Raw genomic sequence first — 27,776 nt, forward strand, 5'->3', positions numbered from 1 at the left:
TTCTTGTGTCACATCATGGGAAAATAAAAAAATATAAATCAACCAAGAAATCAAGAAGATATTTATGGACCTCCACAGATCTGGTTCATCCTTTTCTACAAGTTCTGGATTCCTAAAAAGCAAAAATATGCAAGAATATTTTTGCATATCTCCAACATCTCAAATATGTTGGAGATGTTTATTCATAACTGTTCATTTCTGTGTGCCACAGATGGACGTACTTTAGTGCACAGCCTGTGTTTCAACCCCACAATACACCAAAACACCTTGAGAAAATGCCGACTGAAGCTAGTAAGGAATTCAATTAACCACAATAGAACAAGTTAAGCATTAAGATGGGCTGAAAATGCCACTCAGAAAAGAAGAAGCATTGGCTGCAAAAAGCAACACCTGCCTGTATCCCAGTTATCTCAGGAAGAATCAATTGATTTCCCTCAATCAGTAAATTTCTTTGCAAGAAGCTTCTTAAAGGCTCCCAAAAGGAATCAAAATGTTTCAATTTCAGTTTCTTACCAAATACAATGAAAATATATGTAAACACATGTGTTTATCTCTCATTATTGTGGAACTGAGCAGATAATTTAAGAAATCACAACTAACGTAAAATAGAAAATCTTATGCTAATACAACAGCAGAAAGAAAAGAATAATTTTGTTATATTTCTTTTAAAAGAAATCATTTAAATATCTGGTTTCAGCTGTATAGACTTAAACACTAATAGATCCTTTGCACCTGGCTCACCAAGATAAGAGCAGCACTTGTTACGCAGAGATGACAAAAAGATGCCTGTGGGATGTTATGCAGGACGTAGTTGAGTTCACATTTCACAGAGATTAGAGAAGCGCTTGTGGCCTGGAGCTGGCGAGTTTGATCCTTGTCCCCGGAAGCCTTTATTGAAATCTATATGAATAAAGTCTAAATATAGAGGTCCAAAATTTGATTTACTGTATATGTGGCATGACTGCATAAAATAGCTAACAGTGATTTTAAACCAGCAGACCTTTTCTGTATTTGCTCACTGTCCCTATGTGTATCTAAGAGTCAAATAAATGCAAAGATGATATATATTTTATAAATAATATTATAACTTTAATACTATACTTAATACTATCTTTCCAACAGATGTGATAGAACTAATAATTTCTTCTTCATTCTTTACGTCTTAATTTTTTTGAAATCCATTATAAAACTGTAACAAAGTGCAATATTGTTAATAAGAGTTAATTATCTGTTTTCTTCATAGTGCATGGCAACACAGTTATGTTTTATATTCTTTGAGCAACTAAGAGTTTGCAGAAAATATCAACATAATGTATGATGATTCTGTAGTTACAAGTTCAAGGATGTAAAATACATTTAGTTCTGTGATTTAAAAAAAGACCTTAATAATCCATGTTAAATTTTTTAATACATCAATACAGTTGACCTTTAACGCAGTTCAGTAAAGTAATGTGACTGAAATACACAACGGATTGTAGCTGTTCTTGTAAAAGCTTTTGGACACTTGCATCCTTTAGGTCAAGCCAGAATGTAGAGATCGTCAAGGATCAAAAGGTATCAGTCAGGAAAAGGGCAGAAGAAAAGAGTAGACTACAGCATTACACACATTATGACAGAGTGGAGTCAGTGATCAATAATAATGGAGAAAATATTGAACAGGGACATGGAAAACTGAACATTTCTCCAAAACTGATGGGAAAACAAGAATGAAAACATTCAGTGAAAATAAATCACTAAACTAAACACTAAAGTACAAGCTTCCTCAGTCAGATGGCTGAGCAAAACCAACATTGTTGTGAAAGGATTAGCATCTCTCTCTCCATGTAAGCTTATTCCTCACGCCTCTGTTATTTATTAGAGCAAAACTCTCAATAAGAGCTTAAAAACACACACAACATGTTCTTCTTTAGACAAGATTAAAACAAAATTCACATTTTGCAAATTTTTGTACTTGTATTTGGGTTCCTACTGCTTCTATAAACATCACAAAAAAACCCTTAAGAAAAAACACTCATCCAGTTTTTGGCAATAAGTTCATGTTTTTTGGTGTCTATAAAACGACCCATTTCAAAAACCTCTGGAATGTAACGTCACAAATCAGTAGGCACTGCCCCAGCCAAGCCCAACCCGTGACCTAGCAACCCCAGAGAAGTCCAGCACATCACCTAGCAACCCCAGAGAAGCCCAGCACATCACCTAGTAACCCAAAATGAGCTTCAGGACATTCGGTCAGCTGGTTTTACTGCTACAAGAGCTGTACAACTTTTACAAAAGAGTGTAAATTAACTAGGGGGCGTGGCCAGCAGCAGCTTATTTGGATATAAAGTGACAAGAGCCCCTAAAAAATCTAAATCGGAAAGGAAATCAAAACATGAAGAACTGACCATACTAAAATTTCATTATGCAAGAATGATTTAGTGCAAAAAAATTAATTATATAGTTTTTTATAGCCCATAGATCTATCATAAGCTGTTCAAGAAAGCCTATTTGGTCCCCTGTAAAGTAAAAATTAGACAAAAGCTAGCGTCTGCTGGAATTGCCCACATGGGTGTCAGCGTCTGTCCACTGAGGCTGGAGCAGCAACACTATTGTGTTTAGTACTATGGTAATCACTACAGTTGTGAACAGCAGAGAGCATGTTGGCTCAGAGGCATAATCCTGGACTTCCCCCTGTCTGTCAGGGAGATGGTATGCTAATCGCTCTGCAACCAGACTTCTGCTGCTAATTAATAACAACTGCTGGGGAGATGCTTCCACGACACTTGGCTCCATTCGCAATAAGCTAATCGACAGAGGAGACTCTTCTAAAGAAACAGCTTCAGATAATTTGCAACATCAATTTGAACCTACCCACAAAAGACAAGACAAATGTGAAGGAGAAGTGTTTATGGGTGAAAAATAATAAGTGTTCAGGAAAAAAAGCACAGCAGGAGCAAGAAGTTAACGCAGACCCACATGAGTAAAGTGGAGATCAGACAACAGAGCCAACAGGAAACGGAGCTGAGTCAACCGTCAGACTGTTAGTCAGAGACCTGCAAGTCTGCTGGGTTATTTCAGAGCTCAAGGCTGATACAACAGATTTTATCACCCACTAAAGTCCGGCAGTCATTTTTACATAGGTTTAAAATAGCCAGAGCACGTCAGTACCGCAGTTTTAAAGCTATTTTCTGGTTTCGTATCATTTGGTATTTCATTGTCTGGAAACCCACTAAACATCCAAGGAGATCGTGAACATTTCCACCAAAGAAGAGCTCTTCTGTTAGAAGTTTGTTACTCATTAAGGAAATCAGACGAACCTTGAATTATATTTTTCAAGCCTAATATTATTAAAAAAACTTCTTATTTATTGTGACTAAAGGCAATTTTGTTGCCTTAGAAAAATAAGGCAGGTAATTAGATACAATAAAATAATTGCAGTAAAAACTACTGAAATATGAAAAAAGCTGACATCATTGCTCATGTTGCTAAACTCTAAATGCTTGTTTTGTTAGAATAAAATCAAGCAACAGTTCATTAATTTAACAAAGAAAACATGGGAAACCCAAGTGGCAGGACCACAGAAGCTACTGCTTCCTCTTGATCCCTTTTGAAATCTTTACAGATATTTTATTTTCACTTTTTACACAATTCAAAATGAGGATTCTCCCATCATGGGTTTTCTAAGGATTCAATACTAAATAGACAACCAACAATATGTCGATCACAGCCACAGCTGTTTTCTTTCTTTCTCTTTCTTTCTTTCTTTCTTTCTTTCTTTCTTGCTTACAATAAAACTTACCTTTATTAGCACATGCTATCCACTGCAGAGGGGTGACGTCATAGTTATGCTGCCCAACAGAGAAGGTGAAAACTCGAACCTGGTGCAGGACAAGAAAACACACAGAAAAATAAACTATACTACATTGTTTAATTTGATAAAACCAAAAACATTTCACAATTAAATCTGATTTGAACTGAGGTGGACTGTAAGGAAAATTATGCTTCGTATCAGAGTTTTAACATACAGGATAGAATAGAAAGAATTACAGACAGATTCATTTAAATTTATGACACCTTAAATTGATTTCTCCTGCGTTTTGTTATTACATAAAGTCACAAAGCTGACTGAAGCTTAAAATGGCAGATTAGTAAAATGGATGAATTTGGTGTTGACAGCAAGACAAAAACAATAAAATAAGTAAACCAGCGGCTGAACCACCACATGCTCTGATGATATAGCGGCTAATTAGTCATCAGGTCAGAGCTGTTAACACCAGCTAAGAAAGAAAGAAAGAAAGAAAGAAAGAAAGAAAGAAAGAAAGAAAGAAAGAAAGAAAGAAAGAAAGAAAGAAAGAACAAAGAAAGAGAAAGAAAGAAAGACAGAAAAAAGAAAGAAAGACAGAAAAAAGAAAGAAAGAAAGAAAGAAAGAAAGAAAGAAAGAAAGAAAGAAAGAAAGAAAGAAAGAAAGAAAGAAAGAAAGAAAGAAAGAAAGAAAGAAANAGAAAGAAAGAAAGAAAGAAAGAAAGAAAGAAAGAAAGAAAGAAAGAAAGAAAGAAAGAAAGAAAGAAAGAAAGAAAGAAAGAAAGAAAGAAAGAGAGAAAGAAACGATGGGAAGGAAATCTAAAGACTGGAAGAACGACAAAGGAGATAAATCAAAAGGAAAGGGAAGAAATCTTGGAGAGGACGGTTTGTGCACAGATTGGGATGCTTGGCATGTCTGACTAACACAACTGTCTGCTTAATAAAGAGACAAAAACATGGAGACAGGAATCGATGGACAGAAATCAGCCGAACTGAGACATACTCACAGTTTTGTTGGGCCAGTTATACTTCTCAAAGATTTCCTGAGCGCGATCTTCACCGCCATCTGTAAACATCATTATCATCTTATTGCAGTTGGCCCTCGGGGCACTGCTCTCCTGTGACAGGCGAACGGAAGACAGTGAAGGAAAACAGAGAGACAGATTACAGAAAGTATAAAGCAGTAATGATATAGCTATCTTACACCACACCATCTTTTCAACACCAGCTTCACTTGTTTGAGTTTTGCAGAAGTTTCATTGCTAAATATTGAAAATTGCCCAGTATTTGTGAAGTGTTAGGAAAGTGTGGCACCCCTTAATTAAACTCTAGTGCAAATAAATATTCCTCATAAGTCCCTTAATTAATAAATAGATTCTACTTATGTGAAATATAACTTCATTTTTAATGCTATTAACTAAACCGAGGCATCATTATAAAGCATGGTGGTGGCAGCATTGTGCTAGCAGGGAAAGTGAAGTTGGGCAAAACATTGCCAGACATTGCAAAAGATAACTGTTCATTTTAGGAATAACCAAGGAAAGTTTGAACCTAAATCCAGATGAGATTTTGTGGCGTCTACAGTCTAACTGAGCTTGGGCTTTGAGAAAAGGTCACTGGACCATAAGTATCTTTATGATAAAGATTTCTTTATGAAAAAAAAATAATGAAGAAGGAAGTAATGGCTGAAGGAATACCAAAAGAAATCCGTTTCCAGTTTGCCTAACCAATACAGCAAATATGTAGGAGAAGGTGCTCTAGTCACATGGGAAAAAATTTAACTTTTTAATCTAAGTGTGTGGAAAATTAACACTGCTTCTCAAACACACCATTACCAAACACTCTTACACATGAAGCCTAACCTACAATGGAGGTGGGTCTCCAAAATACTGATGAAAATTGAAGCTAGGTAACCAAGTGAGTTGCTAAGTAACCAAAGAGTGAGTGAGTGAGTGAGTTGATGCCACCAACATTGCTTAGCTTACTTCCCCCAGAATGCTGCGCGGTTTTGGACCAGATTTTAAAAAATACTCTACTGACTAAAGTATCAGATGTAACATCTACCGATATTGATCATATATCTATTGTTATTTATGGTCCAGCCCAAGGTGTGGCTGGTTTGCCCTGTGATGGACTGGTGAGGGTGGATAAGTGTGAATAGCTAATGGAAGGAATGATAATTTTAAAAACCATGTAACAATTTTCTTCCACTTCACAATTATGTGGACATTAATGTAATTAGTTTGCTTTGGTCCATCAAAATTTACAGTAAATTACAAATACAATTTGAGAAAGTTGTATAATTTTGCAAAACGCTGTAAGCGCTCAACCTAATCTTACAACTTCACTGCTATAAAAGTGTGTATATCTCTCTTTATTTGCAGCACGCACAAAGTTAGAATTAAATCTACAGTACATTATATTAATCAACCATTAAATACTGCTGCTCCCCTCCCCCCCACGATACGACAGCTGCGGCTGATATGCAGGCCAATCTGACAAGATTCTAATAAAGATAAATAATATTGCTGCGATTACATATTTTTATTGTGCTTCTGCCACAAATCATTCAGCGAGCCGGCAACAGACAGCGATTAAGACCCCCTCCCTCCTCCTTTTTTATTTCTCTTTTCTCAGACAAAATGCGAGGATTCTTGGCTCTGTGCCTCCCAAAACGCACAGAGGAATATAAAGTGTCTGTGGCTGATCTCCTCTGGGCTACGCTCATCAATCATCCTATCAGAGCCCATTAGCGTGGCAGCCTCAGAAAATGCGCCGCAGCATACGGAGCTGAGGCAGCACCTGTGCCGGGAGCACGTGGACGGGCTGCTGCTGAGAAACCTCGTCTCCATGTCGGCTGCCACTCCGCCGCAATGGCAGCCATAATCAAGCCTGCCGTTAGAAATGACAGCCTTCTGGAAATGTCTAATGCAAACCTGGGCTGCTCACTGTCAGACTTGTGGTATCACCATAGTTTGATTAATTAGATTAGACAAAAGCATCAGCCTTAGAAAAACAAAGCTGCCTTTCCAAGAAAAGCTTGTTAGCTCTTACATTGAGAAGTTGCTCGAAGGCAAACGTGAAGCCCGATTTGTAATCTGTGGTTCCTTTGGCCTGCATATGCATGACGGATTCCTTGAAGATCTTTTTATTGCGGACGTTGGCTTGGACCAAAGTCCTGAAGCACGGGACGACAGCCTCGGCCTTTTCATTAAACTGAAAACAGAGGAGAAAAAAAAACAAAAAAAAAAACATGTATCTGAGCATTGATACAAAAGAATACCACAAAGTTTGCCAAAACACAACTGTGTCCAGTTGAGTATCTCAGTGTTACTGGTCTGGTGTGTGCAGTTCATGGAGGCAGGATGCAGACGTGGGTGTGTGCAGATGCAAGCTGCCCTGCCACTCTCCGCCTGGCAGTAAACACCGATAATTACAACTTTCCCCCACAAAGAACAGGTGCGCCTGAAACGCCGCTGCAGCGCTCCGAACGGAAACCCAGCCAAGGTAATATCATCTGTCTCATCTCATCCACCAAATTAGCCTAAAACTGCGCTTCCGTCCCTCCATGTCTGTGTGTTTACATCTGTGGCCATGTCTGCATGCGGTGTCTATGCATGATTATGACATTAGCAGCGATGTCTGAAACGCCGAGTTTCAAATGTTTCTTCTTGAAGGTCAGATTCAGATTTCGCTGACATTTTCAACACGGATTGATGTGAAACGCTGTGTGTGAGAAAAGCTGACATTTCTCATAGGAGTCGTCGTCGTCACATATTTAAAGAGGCAAAGAAATCAAAAGCAAAGAGAGTTAATATTATTACATTGTTCGTGCGCATAACGTAAAATAAAGCTGAGTTCATGCACATAGGATGAAGAAAAAATTATTTTATATCTATTAAAGATTAAACATTTATTAATTTTCCAGTTTCAGCTTTTTAAAGCTGATTTTAAACTACAAATTACTGAAATTAAATATTATGTTATTGGAAAATAGTAAATATTATAGTGGTAGTAATGGTAGTATAAAATAGATGGACGGACGGACGGGAGGACGGAAGGAAGGAAGGAAAGAAAGAGAGGAAGGAAACAATAAGAAATGGTGGGAAGCAGGAAGAAGCAAAGTGCAAGGAATGAAGGAAAGAAAGAAGCAAGTTAGGAAGGAAGGAAAGAAGGAAGGATTCCATGATAAATGATGGAAGGAAGGAAATGGGGTGCGAGGAATGAGAACATGAGGAAGGAAGGAAATAAATTATAAAATGGAGGACAGAAATAACAGAACAAATGAAAGTAGGAGACAAGGAAGAAGATGGAAGAGTGTTGAACACAGACAGGAAGAAAGGAAGGACACAAGGAAAAAACAAAAGAGAAAAGAAGAAAGGCAGGACAGAGATTAAGATGGAAGGAAATAAATAAATGAGGATGCAAAGAAAGAAAAAATGACACGGGGAAAGAATGAAAAAATTATAACTACATAAAAAAGAAAGAAAAGACACAAGTAGGGAATAAAGGGAGCAAAGATGGAAGGAGGATAGCAGGAACAGAAGTTGGACAAAAAGAAATGGAGTAAGGAAAAGAAAGAAGATAGAGTAAGATGAAAAAAAGTGAAGGAAGAAAGGACTGAAGAGAAAGTTCTGACACAAGAAAGGAAAATAGAAACAGGAGGGGCACAAAGAAGGAGGGAATAACTCACAAAACGAAGGAAAGAAGGAAGGACACTGGCACTGTGTAGGAAATGAAAAGTAGGAGAGAAGGCTGCAAAGAAGGAATGATGAAGGAAGAACAGAAGAAAGGAAAGAATGAAAGACAAGAACAGGAATGAAAAGCAATAAGAAAAGAGGGACAGAAATAAATTAGGAAAGACAGAAGCTGAAAGAAAGAAGATAAAATTTATTAACAGAAAATTAAGTTTGGAAATACAAATATGTTCCATACTTATCCAAACCTGCCTGTTCAGGAGCCCAAATTTATAGAAAAAACAATCATTGTTGTAACTAAATTTGTGTCAGAAGTAACGTCTTTAAAGTCTTGAAGAACGGAGATGCAGAAGTCGGTGTTTGGTGATAATTTTTGGGTAATTTCTCATGTCATTAATGCATTTTGTGTTGTGCAAATAATGCGCAGCAGGCTTGTGTAAACCCTCACTTCCTTCACAGTGGTGGAAATCAGATGCGTTCCCACCCAGATTAGCATGCTCATTTCTTGCTCTTGAAGATGGGATTTAGGGCCATACAGTGGCTAAAAGCAATGGATTATGAAGGATTACCGAAGAGAGTCGACAAACAGAAGCACCACACCAAGCAAGCAGACGTGTATAAGTTAGGGAGTGTGTGGGTGTGTGTGTGTGTGTGCGTGTGCGTGCGTGAGTGCGTGTGTGTTTGCACTGCAGAAAGCAGGTTTTGTGTGTTATCTGCCCTGCAGAATAGAATAGCAATCATATTCCCACACATATTAGTTCTAGTAATAGAAAACCTGGTGTTCAGCAGTGACAGAAAGACACAGATGGACACAATCCTATATGGACATAAATGTAGGAAGAGCAAATAGAGGAGAGACGTGGTTTCTACCGCAAATAAAGAACTGGGGACAGAATGAGCCCACTGCTGCGCCTAATGACTCCCAGCTTAATTAGAAACCGCCAAATAAAAACTGCAAATACTGGCAGTAATATCACTTGCAGTAGTGAGTCATTATAATAATTGCAAATAATGACTTTACAGCTTCGACGTACCTTCGCCACATTGACATAGTCATCGTCTGATAGCGTGTCAAGCATCTCCATGACGGAGGTTTTCATGAGCTTCAGAGTGAGTCCGCTGACACTGCCGCTCCTGCAGAAAGCAAAGAGACAACGACGCTCAGAAACATGCAGAAATATTAACATTTGTTTTCTCGCTTTAGAGGTTATAAGTTGGAACTTTACTAACATTTGCATCTATTTCCCCCCACGATCCAGTTTTTATTCTTTGATGAGCTGATGATGAGGATGCAAATAAAGGATAAGATGTAGAATAAGATCAACTAAAAAAGTTAAATAATCCCAATTAAACTGTAGTGAGTCGATAAAAAGAAGTGAGATAAGTATTAGATTTGTCCATTTAGCTATTATTTCTCTCATATTATATAATATGCAGGTATATACAGCTCTAGAAAAAATAAGAAACCACTTAAAATGATCAGTTTACTCTTTATAGGTATATGTTTGAGTAAAATTAACATTGTTCTTCTATTCTGTGAACTACTGATGCAAAGAAAACAAGTTCATATTCATTTAGGAACAATAATGTTAATGTTTAAACTCATGAAGAGTTCAGAAATCAAAATTTGGGGGAAAAACCAGGAGGTTTTCAATGGGTTCAGTGCAGTGGGCTCTTAGTTTTGCCACAGCTGTATATATAAATCTACAGCTATAACTGAAATGGACAAATTATAAATACAAAATAAAGGAAAATTACACAGAATATTTATGTGTGTTCTTTAAATTTCCAAAATACTATAATAGAAATCAATCTCTTTTATGGCAGCAAAGCAGGCTACTTTTAGAAAGTCATCACAATTTTTTAAGGTTGATAATATAATTTAATGCTAAACAATTATCCATAAAGAAATAAATGTGAAAGAAAGAAATATGAATGTGTTTGAGTGAGAGAAAAAAAGACTTTAATAACTACATTTCTCATCATAAATCGCATTCAGCTTGCATATTTAAGTCCTCTGGTTCTTAACTTGTCCAATGTCACTTTTCTCTCCCACATCTCGAAGGTTTACCTGAACCAATAAATCAGGATGTAAGGCTTAAAGGTCAGAGGATAAGAAGCAATCATCGTCTTAAACTTTCGCCTCCCCTCAGACCAACAGGTGGCACTGGTGTCCTTTGAAGGCAATAATCTCTGCTGGATCCAGGGACAAGGTGAGGGAAAAGTGAAATACTTACACATCTACAATGATGACCATGTCCTTTGGAGACGATGCACCTTGGATATACCTGCACAAAAGAGGCAAAGAAAGGGCTTTAATTCGTTCCCATAATCTCTGAAAATTGCACTGAAGAAAGAGGCCAGAGTCACAATGAGCCCAGTCATAATAGTACGGAGCAGCCATAGCTGAGCCCACTTAAGCTACAGAATAGTGAAAAGGCTTATGTGCTTAGAAGAGTTAATAAGTTGTTATATACTTCAGTGTTGGCTACAGCCGCTGTTGGCTGACTTCAATGCAGATAGTCCTCTTCAGTGAATACCAGAGCCTGGTCTGAATAATTGTTGCATAAGCCGGAGTAATTACTAGTTGATGGTTTCAGCATGTAGCAACACATCTGGCACAATAGCCTGCAGTGAACTGTAAAAGCCTCCAAACAAATGTGGAGATGGCCCTTGTAATGGGCCCAACAAACACATCTTTAACACCATATTATCAGCGTTATTATACTGTTAAAAGTGCAATCATCCCTTTAGACAAAGGCTGAATGTGTAAAATGTCTTAGATATTTAGACCGTATTACACTAAACAGCAATCTTAAAAGCTGCTTAATTATAGAGATTTGTTTTCTATTTTGGCATTAATGACAGAAGAAATTTCAGGGCAACTTTACACAAAGTCACATTTATTTAAGGGTAGAATAACTACACTTTTTTTTAACCTTTTTTCTGATGCTAATTAAAAGACAGCGGGATTGTTAGAGTCACTTTTATATACGGTGCCTTGCAAGGCTATTCATACTACATGAACTTTTTCACATAATTGTCCATAATTCATTACAATTCTACATACTTGTGGATCGGAAAGAAAATGAGACATGCTTTCAAACATTATTCACAGCTAAAAACCTAAAAAGCTCCCTTTTCTCTGATACAGTCAAATAAAATCAAGTGCAAACAATTAAATCCATCATCTGAACGTGGAAAGAGCTAAACGCAAATGGAAAGCTGTACAAAGACATGGCTGTCCAACCAAACTGACTGGTAAAGGAGAAAACCAATCAGGAAAGCATGATAACTCTATGGGAGCTGCAGAGATCCACTGCTCAGGTGGGAGATTGTGGGCAGAACAGAACAATATAGATAACATGAAAAAATTTACTTAAGTACATTCCCTCACTGGATATAATCAACTTACATGCACATTTATGGTTGCTTAGCAACGTATTATGAAGAAGTTTGGTGTTTGGTGCGTTCACACCAAACACGTTACGCGCATCAAAAACTCGTCCGACACTTCAGGTTCAATGCACTTTGAATGCAGATGCTTGACATTTCGCTCCACACTTAGTGTTTCATGTGTCTGGTTTACATTCAAAGTCTATGTGGAGGCGTCAGACGGATCAACATTGCTCTAGCCGTTGTTTTCCGTTGCAGGCCTATTTGTTGGACACGCTCGACACGTCAAACTCTTCAAATCGTGCCGCGACTCTGAATGTAAACCAGATGCGCAAAACGTGTTTGGTGTGAACGCACCATAGTACCTGACTCAGCTCCCGGATCAGGTCTTTAAAAAGCCTGACCTGTCGATTCTAACATCGGCCAATACCAAATGTTTTTGTCTGAAATGTTGCTGAATAAAGCAAGAAAGTTGCTGATTTTGTAACAGTGAGGGGGAGGGGGGGTGTGACTATTGCTAACTGAAAACATGCAGGCATGGACTTTTGGTTGGTTCTGTCAGTCAAACTTCTCTTATGGGAAAGCAAAACAGGACAGTGGTTGATTTTTAGACTTTCATCGAGATAAGAGATAAGATAAGATCACAGATAAGATCATTGGATAAGATCGACTTCACATCTAAGTATTGTCCAATCACCGATCTCCCAAAATTAAGGAAATCAGAGCCAATTTATTGGTGCACTCTTAGACTAAGTGATTTTTCTCAAAGGGGATGCCATAGCCAACTCTCTGGTGCGTTAGCCATTGAAAACATGCTTTTTTTTTTATTATTTAAACATGCTTAGGACTTTCATAGACAACACCTGCAAGACCAAAGTCTCTTTGCACCTTTTAGTTGTAACTGGGAAACTAGTAAAACCTCACCTATCCACTCAGCGAAAATTTACTTGTCAAGGAACAGCCAAAGTGGAGCTGGCCTGAAAGCCCACGGTGACCCGAGTAATTTCAGTAAAATAAGGTAGCCGATGTTCCGTTCCCTTCGCCGGCTCTTCAGCTGGGTGTCAAATACGTCATTGAGTCTGGCAGCGGCCCTGTTGCTGCTTCAGATTGTTAAACGAAGCACCTTCCCAACGATGTGTGTAAGCTCACCGGACAGAGACGGTAATGAACTAGCCGGCGCGTGTAACATCTGAACATTGTTGATAGAGGATGACATACAGAGGGAAATCAGAAATCCCTTCAGTCTCTTCCAGTGGCAATTAAATTCACATTTGCCAGCGATACAAAGAGAGCTAAGATGGATGGACAGCCGGGGCTTTTCTGCAGCTCGGCGGCGGAGGGGAGGGTTGTCTCAGATGTGAGTCTTAGTTTGACATTCTGAGGAAGTGAGCAGGCGAGCAGTTAGCAGCCGTCTTAGGCAGAGCCAGAGCAATCATCAGGGGTCTCTTTCTGCTGATTATCGGCCGTTCTGCTGAGTGCGGAGGGAAGCCAGCTGCCCGCGGGCCAAAGAGGCTCTTTTTGCTCACTCGGCCAGGCTGATATGGAGGTTTGAGCGACGGAGCCCCAGTAGGCGCCACTCTAAACTGTTGAGTGACCCCTGACCTGTGTTGACATCTCATTGCCTGGTCTGCTCGAACCGCTTTGGTGAAAAGCTTAAGTGGAAATCTCAGGAGAAACAGAGGCTGCTTCATATGAGGTCAATAATTGCGCTCAGCTGTTAGTGAATATAGGCAAAATATATGTGTGTGTACATAAGAGGGAGATGGAGAGAGAGGGAGGAAGATGGAGGAGTGAGAATCCAATTATTTTCAATAATAAAGAATGCTACATCAAAGGTAGAACTTCCACAGCTTTCCACTTCTGTGTGGCGACAGAAATCAGGTCTGGAAGCATGAGGCATATAGGCGTGCATGACTTTTATCAATTTAATTACTGAAATCTTAATTCAAGGCAGTGAGGGAGAGGGCGGAGGAAGGACCTGAGACTCCACGCGGCGGGGGCCGCTTTCTTTTTAGCAGACCGAATTTGTGAAAGCGATCATCGATGCGGGACGGAAAGCTCGGTCAGAATGAGGCACACGTCTCAACTCCCCGAGGCTCCCAAACAGAGTCACCTCGTCTGGAGATTAAAGGAGGGTCATTTGGCAACGGCTGATGCTCGCAGACCAACTGCGAGATTTCATTAACTTCCTTGGTCAGTCTACTTCTCATCGAGGAGAATGGTCGTTTAATGGGAATTCAACTTATTTTGGAGGGGGTTAAATGTTAATTATAAGGCAATGCGGGCTTTCATTACCATGTCATTACAGGTCATCTTCATCTCCACCATTGCAACAATCTCAGACTAAAGAACTATGCAGGCTGCACACCTAAAATATGCTGAGGAGATATTACTTTCAAGCAGATCATTTCTCTGCAGCTGTGAAAGAGGCAGCATTGATCAGTGGTAATAGGGTTTAAGAGAAATGTGTGAGCCGTGATGGAGTAAGAAGAGTAAGGCATGAGTCAAAGCTATATAGTGCTGCCATGGCTGATCTTCCACACAGATTGGCCTGGCATATCGGCAACGGCCCCAGTTTTTTTTTTCCTCGTCGCCTGAAGTGCGACTGAATTTTGTCTCTGCCTCTGAGCGGGAGAACATCAAGATCAGAGGAAGTGGGATATAGAATCAAGGATTTTCAGTCTACGGACCTGATATCGCACTTCTGACGGATAAAAATCACAAACTGCGGCTGGTATCCGGGTATAATTCACCACATTTTTGACTCGCGGATCCAGATGTGTCGTTTCTGCATGGATTCCAGTCTGTAATTACCTCTCGGCTCCTGCCCACTGATGCCATTCTTTCCCTGTCATTACCCGGTATCCTGCATGCCAAGGCCAGGTGACAAGCAGATGGGCCTGGCTGGTGCTGAACCGAGCCCGCTTGCCCATTCAGTCCCCAGCAGGCAGCAGACCCAGCCTTTCAGCTTTTTACCATCCACTAAAGGTTATAAAGAACAACTCATCACTGCCAGTGAGCCATCAAGAGCAGTATCCTGTTTCAGACATGGCCGCTGTATTTCACATCAGAATAAACAGGAGCTGACACGTCATTACGTGTCAGCTCCTGTTTATTCTGATGCACCAATTAGAGAAGATAAACAACTGCCATCCCAGAATTTATATCAGTGCCACGGTTCATTATAAAAAATCTTGGATCAAGATTTAGGTTGACATAACACGTTAAGTACAAGTTGAGTCATGGTACACCTCCAGTGATTTTTTTTTTAAGTAAACCTTACTGAAAACCACAAGTCACGTCTTCAGTGAGCTAATGAATGAATCCAGCTTGCAATAAATAAGTAGTTAACAGCGTCATTCAGTTTTTGCAGTATTCCTGTCAATCTAGTGGATTAATTTAATCTTAGTAGCATGTTTACCGAAAGGCAGATGCAGCAGACCATAGATGCAAAGAAGGATTCTTCATAAGCTCAACAAAATTATGGACAGCCTTGACCATCCTTTTCATGAAACTGTCTTGGGAAAACAGAATATCTTCAGTCAGAGGCTTCTTCAAACTCACTGTAACACAGACTGCTACAAGAGCTCTTTCCTGCCTACAGCCATTACTATCGACAATAACTCTTTGACGACTTTTAAATTAATGAGTTACAACAACATTTAATTTTCTTTTGGGGATCAATAAAGCATTTTTGAATTTTAGTTGAATTTGACTTTGCATTGAAATCTCTTTCTTGTTTTCTAAAGACTATAACTGTGAATCTAGTAGCTAAAGGATAAATATTTTACTGAGATCAAGACAGATTTCCTGTAGCACTATCAGCCTACGTTAGGGTTAGGGCTGGAAAATATGGCTAAAAACGTATCACGATATCAGCGTTCCATATCGGTTGGTATTGATAACTATTGATTTACTATTATTATTTTTTCTATATCTGAAATCCAGCCAAACTGGTGGTGTAACCTTTCCTATTTTATCCACAGTTTTCTCTTCAAACCGTTGTTTAATTTTAGGAAGTTATGAGACAAAGTGTTGAAACCTTAAACTGCTGCTGCTCAAGTTACTCGGTACTTTGTTGCTAGGTAACCAAAGTTTGAGGGAACTTGAAAGCTCTTGTTAGCCAGCAGGTTGTTGCTAGGTAACCAAAGTTTGGGGGGAACTTGAAAGCTCTTGTTACCCAGCAGGTTGTTGCTAGGTAACCAAAGAGTGAGTTGATTCCACCAACCTTGATTAGCTCACAGTTAAGCAGCTAAAGCCTTTCCTCTGCCTACATTTCCCAGAATGCTGTGTGGTTCTGTATCAGAGTTCAGTGAATATTCTTACTGAATTTTGAATATTCTATCAGATGTATACTCTATTGATCTCGATCATGTGTCTATCAGAATCAGAATCAGTTTTATTGCCATTGCCAGCAATCAAGTTCACAGGCCAGGAAAATGTTTTGATGTATTGATGCAAAAATAAATACTGAAATAAACTATGATAAAAGAAAAATATGTATCCATGTGAGAAAAATATGCAACCACGTGAGTGAACGTTAGAGAGAAAAATCCAAGGTAACAGAGTCCATGGTCCCCGTCTGCGAAGACGCACAAGAACCCTTAACTCTTTTAGTCAAGAGATGCACTAAATCTGCTGCAGATGCTAAAAACACAGGCAGTAAATCAGTGGAGGCAGTAGATCTAATGTTTAGGAGCTCTTCACAGGTGAAACAGCTTGCTGACACTGTACTTAGACATAAAAACAAACAAGGCAGCGAGCACCAAGACATATATATCATGTTGTTTATTGTTATTGATTTATTGTTCAGCCCGAGCCTATGTCTAGTAAAGTCACAATCCAGATGCAACAGCATCAGATGGATTTTAAAACATGCTGAAATGCATTTACATTGTTTTAAAAATTCATGCCCAGATATTTAATGTTGGCTTGTGATGTCATCCAGAAGTATTGGATCCCCAACAGATTTCTGTCATTGCTGCTCCTTTTTCCAACCCTTGAATGCGGTGAAGAGATCAGCACAATTTTATCTAGATGGAATAAAGCCCAAGACTATTTTTTATATATCTGTTTTATTTTAAGACATATGATGGCAAAATAAACACAGCAAGATATCAATAAAAGCTAACCGCTTCCACATTTTCACAGAAATCATCAATAGGAAAGATTTTTGCATTATTTTCCAACTGCTTACATTACTTTGGCAATAATAGCAAAATTATGTAATTAAACAGGGAAATCCTTGATTAAAAATGTTGAAAATAAAAGCCCAACTCCTCACATATCTGCATCCTCAGCTTGTATAACCATAAAATACTAACAAACTCTAAAACATATCACGCATTTTGTAATATAAAAGGGTTCCCAATGTAACAGATCTGTTTGTGACAACATCTCTGATCTAGATAAGGCCTGGTACAAGCATGCAGCCAACTTGTGCTCTTTACACTGAAGGCAGAATAAGGTATCGCTCCGAGAGAGACGAGATTAAAGCGGCTACATTCACAGCCTCCCCCTCCCTCACGACTCCCCCCAAACCTCCACCAAAATAAATCTAAAAGAAATGCATTATACAAGCGATGAACACAACAACATATTCTGCGTTGCGGTGATTGCAGTTCGCTGCTTTTGTAACAGTCAGGTAAAAGAGTCTCATTGGAATTCATGAAATAGTTTTATCACAGCCCAGCGCTGTACAATCAATACATTAACTGCGCTGGGAGGGGCCGACTCTCTAGCAGGAGATTGTGTTTATGCACCCTGACCCATTCTGCAAAGCGTTGAGCGTTACATTTAAACGGAGGGAATAATCTAAAGCATTTTCAGAAACATGCAACAGATGCACGGGATGGTTGGGCCATGTTTTATGGTGAAGCTTGCTGTTGATGGTTTTTACTGGTAATCATGGGTGTGCACACGGTGAGCATGCTTTGACATTAATGCATCATTTACAAAAGATGTGAGGACAGTAAGCACCAAATAATGGGGAGACGCTATAGAGCGCAGTGAGAGAGCGAGTGTGTGAATTTGTGCTGTGCTGATGGGCTTATTATTTTATGGACTGCTGCTCTCTTAGTGCTCCTGTGGATGTGCAAGGCGAATTGAGATTGAATTAAGATAAAAATATAGGGGGACAGTTCCCAGCGAGCCTGCAGGAGACAGAGATGTTGTCTGCTGCTTATTTATTCAACTTTGTGTTGATTACTGGAAGCGTTGCTGCCACCGTTCAAATTTCCGTATTTTCGTGTCGAGGAATGTGAAAAATGTTCTCTCTTTCAACTTCTCTGCTGTTTGAGTATTTCTCATGCAACCCGTTCACAGACCATTGCAGCCCTTGATGCACTTTAATCTTGCGGTAAAGCTCTTACAGCCTTGTGTCACCTTCAGCAACAACAACAGTGATGTCCTCTGACTCAGCGTCCACCTGAAGTGGGGTGAAAAAAGGAATGAAAGGAGGAGGCAAGGCTCCGGGCTCGGGATATTGGGAATAGTGTTTTAGGGAGCCTCTGCTTCAGGGACTGACCAGCAGTCATAATATTTGTGACGAGGTCAGATTGACTTTTTGAAGAAATCAATATGTGATATAGCCTACATGCTGTTGTGAACCTGGGAGGTAATGGGATCTTTGCAACGCTTGGCTAACAGGACTCCGTGCCTTTTCTCTTGTTATTCCTCTTTCTATTTTCCCTTTCTTTTTCCTCTGCCTCGCCTTACCCTCTGCTTTGCTTCCTTTGGTGAAAAAACCAGACATAACAATGAATAATGTTAATATTTAATATCACTGTAATTGGTGACAATTAAGTGCAATGACTGGATCATTCATTTTCTCGAGGGAGCTGCTGGAAGAGCGGAAGGGGGCGGAAAAAAAAAATCAGATTTTTCTTTTTTTTAAAGCCCACCTGGTCAGACAAGAAACTGTCAACTGGAACCAGTTAAAGCCACAAATTTACAATCCAACAAACAGCAACAACTTCCTCCATGCCAACCAGACTGCAGCTTTGACAAAAGGAGGACAGCTACAGGTCTGCATCAATCTAGACAGAAACATGTGATTAGATCTGTTGCAATCTGCTTGCAGCATCTCTCTTGCTCATCGACCAATGAGATCTCACACATATAAGAGAGGTACTGTTCTACACTGTTCATCATCAAAAGTTATAATAATACATTTAATCAGGGCTTCTAAATGTTTTATTTCACATGTTTTAAGCTTAAGCTTTCCAATTTTACTGTCTATTTCTGTGACAATGTTGCATCCAGGTCACTAATTTGTTTTTCCAGTTTTCAGACTGATATCCATCTCTAATTGTAATTAAGAGAAAAAAAAAATCTAAAATAAAACTGTCTGAATACTTTTTACTGTTAATGTGAAGTGACTTATGTCCTTTTTGTCCCTGGATTGAATAATCCATCCATCCATCCATTTTCTTTACACCCTTGTCCCTTAATGGGGTTGGGAGGGTTGCTGGTGCCCATCTCCAGCTAACGTTCCGGGTCACCCTGGACAGGTCGCCAGTCTGTCACAGGGCAACAGAGACACACAGGACAAATAGGACACACACAGTCACACCTAGGGACAATTTGGAGAGGCCAATTAACCTGGCAGTCATGTTTTTGTGGGAGGAAACCGGAGTACCCGGAGAAAACCCACGCATGCACAGGGAGAACATGCAAACTCCATACAGAAAGACCAGGACCGGGAATCGAACCCAGAACCTTCTTGCTGCAAGGCAACAGCTCTACCAATTGCACCACTGTGCAGCCTGGATTGAATAAATAAAGAAATAATAGATTCAAATCTGTTTTTTATATGAATGAATATAAATTAAAATGCTACATTAGCCAGTTTTCCAAAGTAGACGTAAAAACAACATTATTGCAGTCTTAGTGCGACGCTAAGGAAGATCGAAGCAGATGTCAAAGACCGACAAGGATGTCCCGTCAGACCATCAGTTCCCAGAACCACAGAAAAAAAAATAAACGGAAACCTTCTTGGGACTCTGGAAGGATTATGAACTTTACAATTAATTTTAAAACAAGACATAAAATAAAAACAATACTGAAGAACCACGCCTATCAAAATAAAATAAAAAATCAACTACTTAAAATTTGTAAGTCTTGTTTAATATAATGAAAACTTCATATTTTAAATGTGTAATTTTTGCTTGGAATTTCAGAGACATGTTATCAGTAGTTATTAAACAAAAGAACAATGTTCATTTTACTCAAACATATAGCCATAAAGAATAAAATCAAAAAATCTGCATGTAGTGAATCTAAAATAACCTCAACCAACCAAAACAGATGGATAAAAACAGCAACAATCTTTGCAACAAGTAGGAATGTAAAACTGATTTTATGCTCTATGCCTGTGATCTGTTCACGTTTTATGCAAACATTGAAAGTGCTATTCATGTCACTGTCACTCTGAAGGACGCTGGCCGCCTCTGATATCACAGAGACACATTCGACGACCTCACCTGACCCCAACCAAATGTTCCCGCGACTGTTCGACCTCCACAGCGAATGTCAGTCAAGAAAGCAGCATGTTAGGCTATAATCACACAAGCCTGACCTGACACATCATGACCCCGCCTTCCGCGCGCCCCACTACTCCGCTCTGCTACGCTTTGGCACAGGTTGCTAAGCAACAGGCTACAGGAGCACCTCTGAGTCCAACATGAGGAAAAGCTCAACACAATGACAGTGACAAACATGGAGGGCCACGGAGGTGACAAGGTGTCCCTCTGCAGAGAACAAAAATCGCCTCTTCCTCCGTCTATCCTCGTCACACAAGCCGCTTCCGCTCATCCTTCCCATCCATTGTTTCTTCCCATCTCCGGTCACAACACTCACAGGAATTAAGCTCCGGTGTAGTTTGGGTTTTGAGCTGACAGATGAGAGACAGGATTAATGTTCGAACTTGTCCTTCAGCGCCGCAATTTCTGTTTACAGCAGTTTGCATGTTCACGGCGAAGCCTCAAGTGACAGTGCAGCACTAAGGAGACTTTTGTCTGCTGTTAACTTAATTAAGTTGTCAGAGGGAAGCCTTGTTGGTTTCATGCTTGTAAAAACAGTGCTAAGAGATTTATTTATTTATTACTTAATTACAAGCAGTCTGACATGAACTGATACAACAAAAGAATCTCTTTGCATGAATTTGACTCTGATGTCTTACAAAATAAGAGATAAAGGTCGAACCATTTTACTTTACTTTTAATGAAATAATCTATAATTATGAAGATTTAAAAAAAAAACTGAAACATTGACCAATAAATTTGATGTGTACTGATGACAAAATGTAATGTAAAATAAATAAAACGTTGCTGGTTTTTTAACTGTGACTGTATGATGTTTTTGTGATTTTTTATTTTTGTGTTTTTATGATGTAAAGCACTTTGAACTGCCTTGTGCTAAATAAACGTCATTGATTAATTGATTGATAATACAGATGATCACTAAAGCCGTTTTCGCACTGCAGGGAACGGAACGGTTCCAGCCCTGATGTGTTTGCATATACACTGAGGGCGCCATCGAAGCGGTACCTGACGTCATTATTTTTTAAACTAAACAATGGTTTCGATGTAGCGGCCGAAGTCTTTTCCTCAGAGATGCAGCGGAAAACTTTCTCTTTCCTCGCTGACCGATCTAGTTCATTCTGTACTCATTCATCAGCGAGTAAGCAGAGGAAAAAAGTACCTCATCATTAGACCAGGTGATTGCACTATATTGAGACGAATCCATTGCTAATTAAAACTAATAATAAAAATATTGAAAACAGCACTCTTTACAAAATAAAATACAGTTTAGTGAGAGCCAGCTGTCAACGGAAAATCAACGTCTGACTCCATAACAACCAGCGGCCAATCAGCTGCTGGTTCTAAGCAGAACCGCTTGGCCGGCCCGATTGGAACCACAGCTCTTGTGGTTCCAAGGGGCCGGGTGGAACCGGTTGCAAATTCTAATGCAAACACGGTTGAAACCGTTCCGTTCCATTCCTTGCAGTGCGAAAACGTCTTTAGTTTATGTTCTGAGTTCATGCTTCAAATGGCTCCAATGTGCTGAAAGAAAACAATTAGTTTAGTAGAAAGTTGGACATCTATGACAATAAATAATAAATCAATTCGATTACAAGACGTTTAATTTCAGTGTTTTCTATTTGCTCAAACCTTTAAAACGTAATGTTTCACATTTATTTACCACCAGTTTTCTTCCACTTTCAGTCCGTCTCAAAGCTCAGGTTAGTGTACAGATTGAATATTTGCTTAATAAAAAGAATAATAACACAATTGAAAGTTTCTCCTGTGTGTGTTTGTTCAGTGCGAGCTCTCTGGCCTGACCTCAAACAGCCACTCAATTTAAACCGGCCGGAGACCGAGATGGAAAATGGGGTCAGGTCTAATCAACACCGCTGTCATGATTATGTCCACTCCACTCCAACCTGTAACCAGGCAACAGGCAGGGCTGCCACAAAACCGATGTGACAGCTGCAGGTAGATTGAAAGTGTAAAGGGTGGACAGAAACCCGTGGGTGGGTGTGTGAAGAGGGTAAAGTGGGTGAATGGCCTCGTTTTTTTTTGTTTTTTTTCCCAGCCAGATTTTCTTTATGCGTCTCTGTTCGTCGTCACTTACAGGTCAGAAAAAGGCTTTTTTATATGTATAATAAACAACACTTCTGAACCCAAGATTACAAAACATACATAAGGATGGATTAATAAAGCTAACAAATATAGAGTTATAAAATCTTTCACTCCTATGTCACTTTTATTGCTGTTTCTTGTGCTATTATCTGGTTAATTATTTTGTAGATCAGTACCCCTTTTTGCTTTTGGTCAGTTTGTAATGTTATTGTATACACGCTAATTGGTGAATTTAAGAAAGTGCATGTTCACATGTGTTTTGCAGGTTATTATGATTAAGTAATCTTATGGTCAGGTTCTTTCCAGAAGTCAAAATGCAGTTCCAGTACATATTCAAGAATGTCAAATTAATTTAAGGATTTTTATTTTCATTATTTTTCTGAGGTTTTGAAGGTTTTGCAACAAAAAGCACCAGTGATTTTTAAAATCATGAAGTGGATGCTCATGTTTTTGATTTATTTGAGAATATTGTCTAATCCATGCTGGCTGAAAGAATTATACATGCAGGTTAATTTTACTTCTTGAAATGTATATTTTTATCAGAACCAGAAAATGTTTAGCTAAATTGCAATTTTAGGTAGTTTAATAACTTGAAACTGAAAAAAAAAAAGTAAAAGTTGACATTCATATGTGTTTGTTGTCTAAGCAATTAGGCAGATTATAATGATTAAATAATCTTATAACCTTTCAAATCTGGAGCTGCTGAATGATTGTGTCTCGTCTCCAGAAAGCTTAGCACAGATGATACAACAGCACTATAGAGTTCACCATTTTCACCACTTTTATTGTTGTTTTAATGTTTGGACTGATTTCTCTAAACTGCAGGACAAATTCAACATTCCTCCAAAAGGTTCTTAGAGCATTTCAATTCATTTTAAGATGAAAACTTTACGACTTATCTGGGAGTAACAACAGCACAAACCCATATTAAAGTCAAGCTTTAAAGGTACTTCACATTTTATCAGAATTTGAATGAGCCAATTTCATATTGAGAGCCAGAAACTCTGTTATTAAAGCATGACCACCGTGTAATACTGTATCCCCAAGTATAAAATCCCCAGTAGATCCTTCTTGTAATAATCTGGAAGGTAAAAGCTACTAAACATGAGTTCATTCCTACCATGGCCTTCTGCGAACGTCGTAAAGGTCAATCTTGTTGGGCGCCCTCCAAGGAGTGGCTGCAGAGAGCAAGAAAATAAGTTCAAATAATCCTCTCACTGTCGGACAATTTCCACCAGATCAGATCAAAGTCATCATAATTTCATTCTCTCCGTCAAGCCACTAGCACAGGAGGCTGATAAGACGTTCAGCAGCGGAGAACCGGATGGATTCATTCAGATTTTATCTTGCCATGAAGCAGAGGGCAGAGTGTCGACCCGATGGAGCCTACCTGGGTAGTACCGCGTCACGCCCGTGGCGCTGCCGAACACCTGCCAGCGCAGAGAGCCGTCCTCGCGCCGGTTTTCGATGAAGACTCGCTCCAGAGCCTGCGTCCAGTTGAGCTCATTCAGGATCACAGGCGCTACAGAAGAAAGAAGATTACAAAAATATAATAAGCCCCAAAATAACAGAGTTATAAGCTTTAAAAAAACATCTCAAAGTAATTTGAGATTTAAGTTGTTTACAGACTACCAGGCAAACCTGGAACTATGAAGCATGTCTGCAAAAAAAAAATATATATATATTTATTTGGGAATAAAGCAGGCCGGTGAAAATAGCAAATATTAGACACGTTTCTTCATTGACTTCATTCAAGTCATTGAATTAAAACTTACGGTACTTACATAATAAGGCTTTTAGTATTTTAATCATTTTGTATTTTTATTACTTTATTTTGTCTTACATTTTTATGTATTTTAATTGATTGGGTGTATCTTTTGTGTATGTTGTGTCATTTAGGATGTTTTAATTAATTTGTTTTAATATGAAGCAATTAACATTTGTTTAAAATGTGCTATTATTTATTATTATTATTATTATTATTATTATTATTATCTCATCTCTGTTCAAAAACAAAGAAAAATTATAAATTCATAAAAAGTTGCATTAAAAAAAGTTTGTTTCTGTATAAAATGGTAAAAACACTTTTCATAAGCTTTCTATTACATTTCTGGTGTGAAAAGTTACTTAAAATTTGACTCAAAACTTGACTTTTTTAATGTTATAACAGTATTAACCATTTGTTCAAACTAATAAAAGCTCAATTAGTTCTCTGAGTTGTTTCAGACATCTTGATCTTAATAAATGTATCTTTACACCTTCCCATTTTTGTACATTGGTTCTCTCCTTTTTTAAATTTTGTGTTATAGTCTAGTTAAAAATCCCAAATAAAAAAACACTAAAACCCGTTACAAAGACACTGGTCAATAAAAGCCAACACAACTCCAGGTTTATCTCTGTAAATAAGCCAAAGGTTGAGGTGAACAACCTTGTCTCTGCCAGCAGAAGTGGGTTGAGAGCATCAGGATGGATGCATGCAGGAACCTCAGGCCAGCAGCGCGTCTGAGCGCCGCCTTAGTCTAATCTGGGTGATCTCTGTGGCGCACGCAGAGCAGATCACCTTGAAGGAGGGTCATCCTGCACGTCGCTCACAGCAGGCGGAGGAATCTGCTGCAGGTCGGACAGCAAACTACTGCAACTTTTTCTGCAAGTTTGGTAAGAAATCTGTGGCTGTTTGTTTAAAGCAGAAAAGTTACTGCGTGTGCTCCTGCAATGGTGGCCATTTTATAGAGAGAATATAAAATTTTTAACCTTTAAATATTGTAATTATGAAACAGATGAATCATAATTGGATTTTCTGGTTTTGTTTAGTGTTTAAAGGCATATTTTTGGACAAATATTTAAAGCCACAGTCACTTTAACTGCTGGACACATTATTATTAGCTTGATGAAAAAATGACTTTTTCCTTTTTCAACAAGAACACGATGGATGGATGTGCACTGTAAAACATTTCAGCCGCATTTAGTTGCATCAAATAAATTTTGTGAGTTTTAGATTTTGAACCTGAATGTGAGTTTGTGAAAGATAAACTTATAGTAGTAAGTTGTGTTAACTTTTTATTATGAGCTGAGAAACTAGAGTTTTTATGTTAGCACTTAAAAAAACTGAAAGAAGAAAAAGACAGGAGTGGGAACTATTTCCCAGAATGCTTAGCGGCTTGTTTTTCCTCCTGAGATGGAAATGCGTTACATCGATCTGACTCCTGTGTTATTAAGGCAAATGTTTATTTTTAACCTTGAGGATAAAGTCCCCTTCACAATAAATGTTCTTAGCAGAATTCACTGTGATTTTTAATAAAATTCATTATCAGATCAGAAATGTTGTTAATTTAATATGAAACAAGAATTTAAATTATTATAAAATAAAATAAGCATTTATTTTAGGTTGGTAATGTGAGTGAAAATAATAAAGGAATGTGGCTCTAACTAGTTGAGGGAAGGTTTTTCTTGCATATTGTGAAATAATTATTTGGTTTAAATTGCAGCATTAAGTTAAAACTCTCAATTCAAGATTCATGAACTTAAAAACAATGTTTAAGCAACTTGTCTCATGTTGTTAAATCAACTTTATGAACTTTAATTTCTGAGTTAAAACCAAAACAATTTTCTGTTCAACTTAAATTTCATTTTCAAGTTAAACCACCTTCAAATGTTTTACAGTGTGCAGCTGATTATTGCAACACAGAAAAAGAATGGAGTGAGTTGTTTTATTTCACAATGATTTTAAAACTTCTGTTTTCCATCAGTAGGAAATGGGACAAAACGAGAATAATTGCTTTTCCAAACGGGTCCCAGTGAATGATATTTGACTCCAGTTTCAACCTGAGTGTCTATCAGTATTTTAACTTTCCATCCATCCACTTTATTATTAGAATTACATAAACGTGAAACATGTTGTGGGAAAACAACATGTTTCCCACAACACTAAAAGACAACGATAGTCTTTTAGTGTTAAAGACAATATCGTTGAATTATTATTCTGATTCCGTTACTGTGGTTCACTTAAATCCTTAGGAGTAAAACTACAGTTTTGTTCTACATTGTGGAGAATTACAGGCTGGCTTGGTTCATCACATAGCGTTTTTAAATCTCTCCATAGAGTACCTGCTTGCTATGTCTCCATGGTGCTGCTCTCAGACAACATCACTTCTTCTTACTGGATAAATCAGCATAAAAATCTCAACCGTATGAGATTAAGCTTGAACTGGGGACTGGTTTGCGTTAAGAGTTATAAAGTATCATTCCTGTGTATCACTCCTATGCAAGCTACATTCCATTTAAGTTTAAAAAATAAGATTTTAGGCATCTGAAGTTAGAGGTAGGAAAAGTGTGTGCATGCAGAATAAAGCCTTCATCGCCTGTTCAACAGTAAGTGGTGTAATACACCACAGGTGGTGAATAACACAAGTACCGCATCAATATTCAACTCTCTGACTTCTACTTTGCACAGTCCTTATTTTCCTTCCACTTGTCGTCTCGGTTATTTTTTATTTTTTTTCTATTCTAATAAATCCCTTCAACGACACACGACATGGAAACACACAAACACACACATATCCAGACACTGCAAATGCTTTCAGTCTGTGTTGAATAGCCAAGCCAAAGTCAGAAGACGGGAGTGCAATCAGAGGTTTAATAGCCACCTGATTAAAGAGGAAACAAGAAGAGGCGCTGAGCTGCGGAGAACTTCACTCGCTCCTCTGATTTAATTACTCAGCCAACCAAAGCTAGATAAGCCTCAGAACAGACAAGTCCAGCTTTTCTCAACGCTGCGTTTTAATTTTACACAAATAAACGATCATTATCCACTTTTCCCATGCTTCCAATTACTGCAGCGTTTCTGCCGAGACGTTGGTCTGAAGGTAGCAAATAGGCAACGAGCATTTTCTCGTTCTGTTTGTCCGCTGAAAGGTCACGTTTTAAAAATATAGTCAGGCAGAAAATCACTCAATCGCTAATTTATTTTCTTATTTTGCCACCAGGAAGCCATGTTCCGTCGTGCAAAATTTACAAAATTGCAGCGCCTAAAAAAAGCTTGGCATTATTACTGTCTATCAGAGCGCAAAAACAAACAACACAACAACAAACACACAGCCAAAACAGTATCTGGAGGACATGAGTGTGTGAAAGCCAAATTGCCGCCATCACCGAGGGGAGCTCCTAGATGTGTTTTTCTTCAAAATTCAAAGACAGGAGCACAAAGCAGGAGCGGAGGAGGTTAGAAACGGCTCTACAAGTGAGCAGAAACTTAAAGACCGA

At 38.6% G+C, this 27,776-nt stretch overlaps 1 protein-coding gene across 7 annotated transcripts in view; it reads right to left on the minus strand.

Annotated features, from left to right (window-relative positions):
• The window catches only part of cacna2d2a (calcium channel, voltage-dependent, alpha 2/delta subunit 2a), a 290,040-nt gene that overhangs the window by 31,188 nt on the left and 231,076 nt on the right, over positions 1-27,776 (minus strand). For all 7 annotated transcript variants that reach the window (XM_008408670.2, XM_008408662.2, XM_008408667.2 and 4 more), the window contains 7 exons: positions 23,908-24,039; positions 23,638-23,695; positions 10,716-10,766; positions 9,513-9,612; positions 6,836-6,997; positions 4,789-4,899; positions 3,779-3,857 (listed from right to left, as the gene is read on the minus strand). In XM_008408670.2, the coding sequence (XP_008406892.1) occupies positions 3,779-3,857; positions 4,789-4,899; positions 6,836-6,997; positions 9,513-9,612; positions 10,716-10,766; positions 23,638-23,695; positions 23,908-24,039 (693 nt within the window). The remainder of the gene's footprint in view (positions 1-3,778; positions 3,858-4,788; positions 4,900-6,835; positions 6,998-9,512; positions 9,613-10,715; positions 10,767-23,637; positions 23,696-23,907; positions 24,040-27,776) is intronic.

Source organism: Poecilia reticulata, linkage group LG5 (genome assembly GCF_000633615.1).
Source record: "Poecilia reticulata strain Guanapo linkage group LG5, Guppy_female_1.0+MT, whole genome shotgun sequence".
Classification (NCBI taxonomy): Eukaryota; Metazoa; Chordata; class Actinopteri; order Cyprinodontiformes; family Poeciliidae; genus Poecilia; species Poecilia reticulata.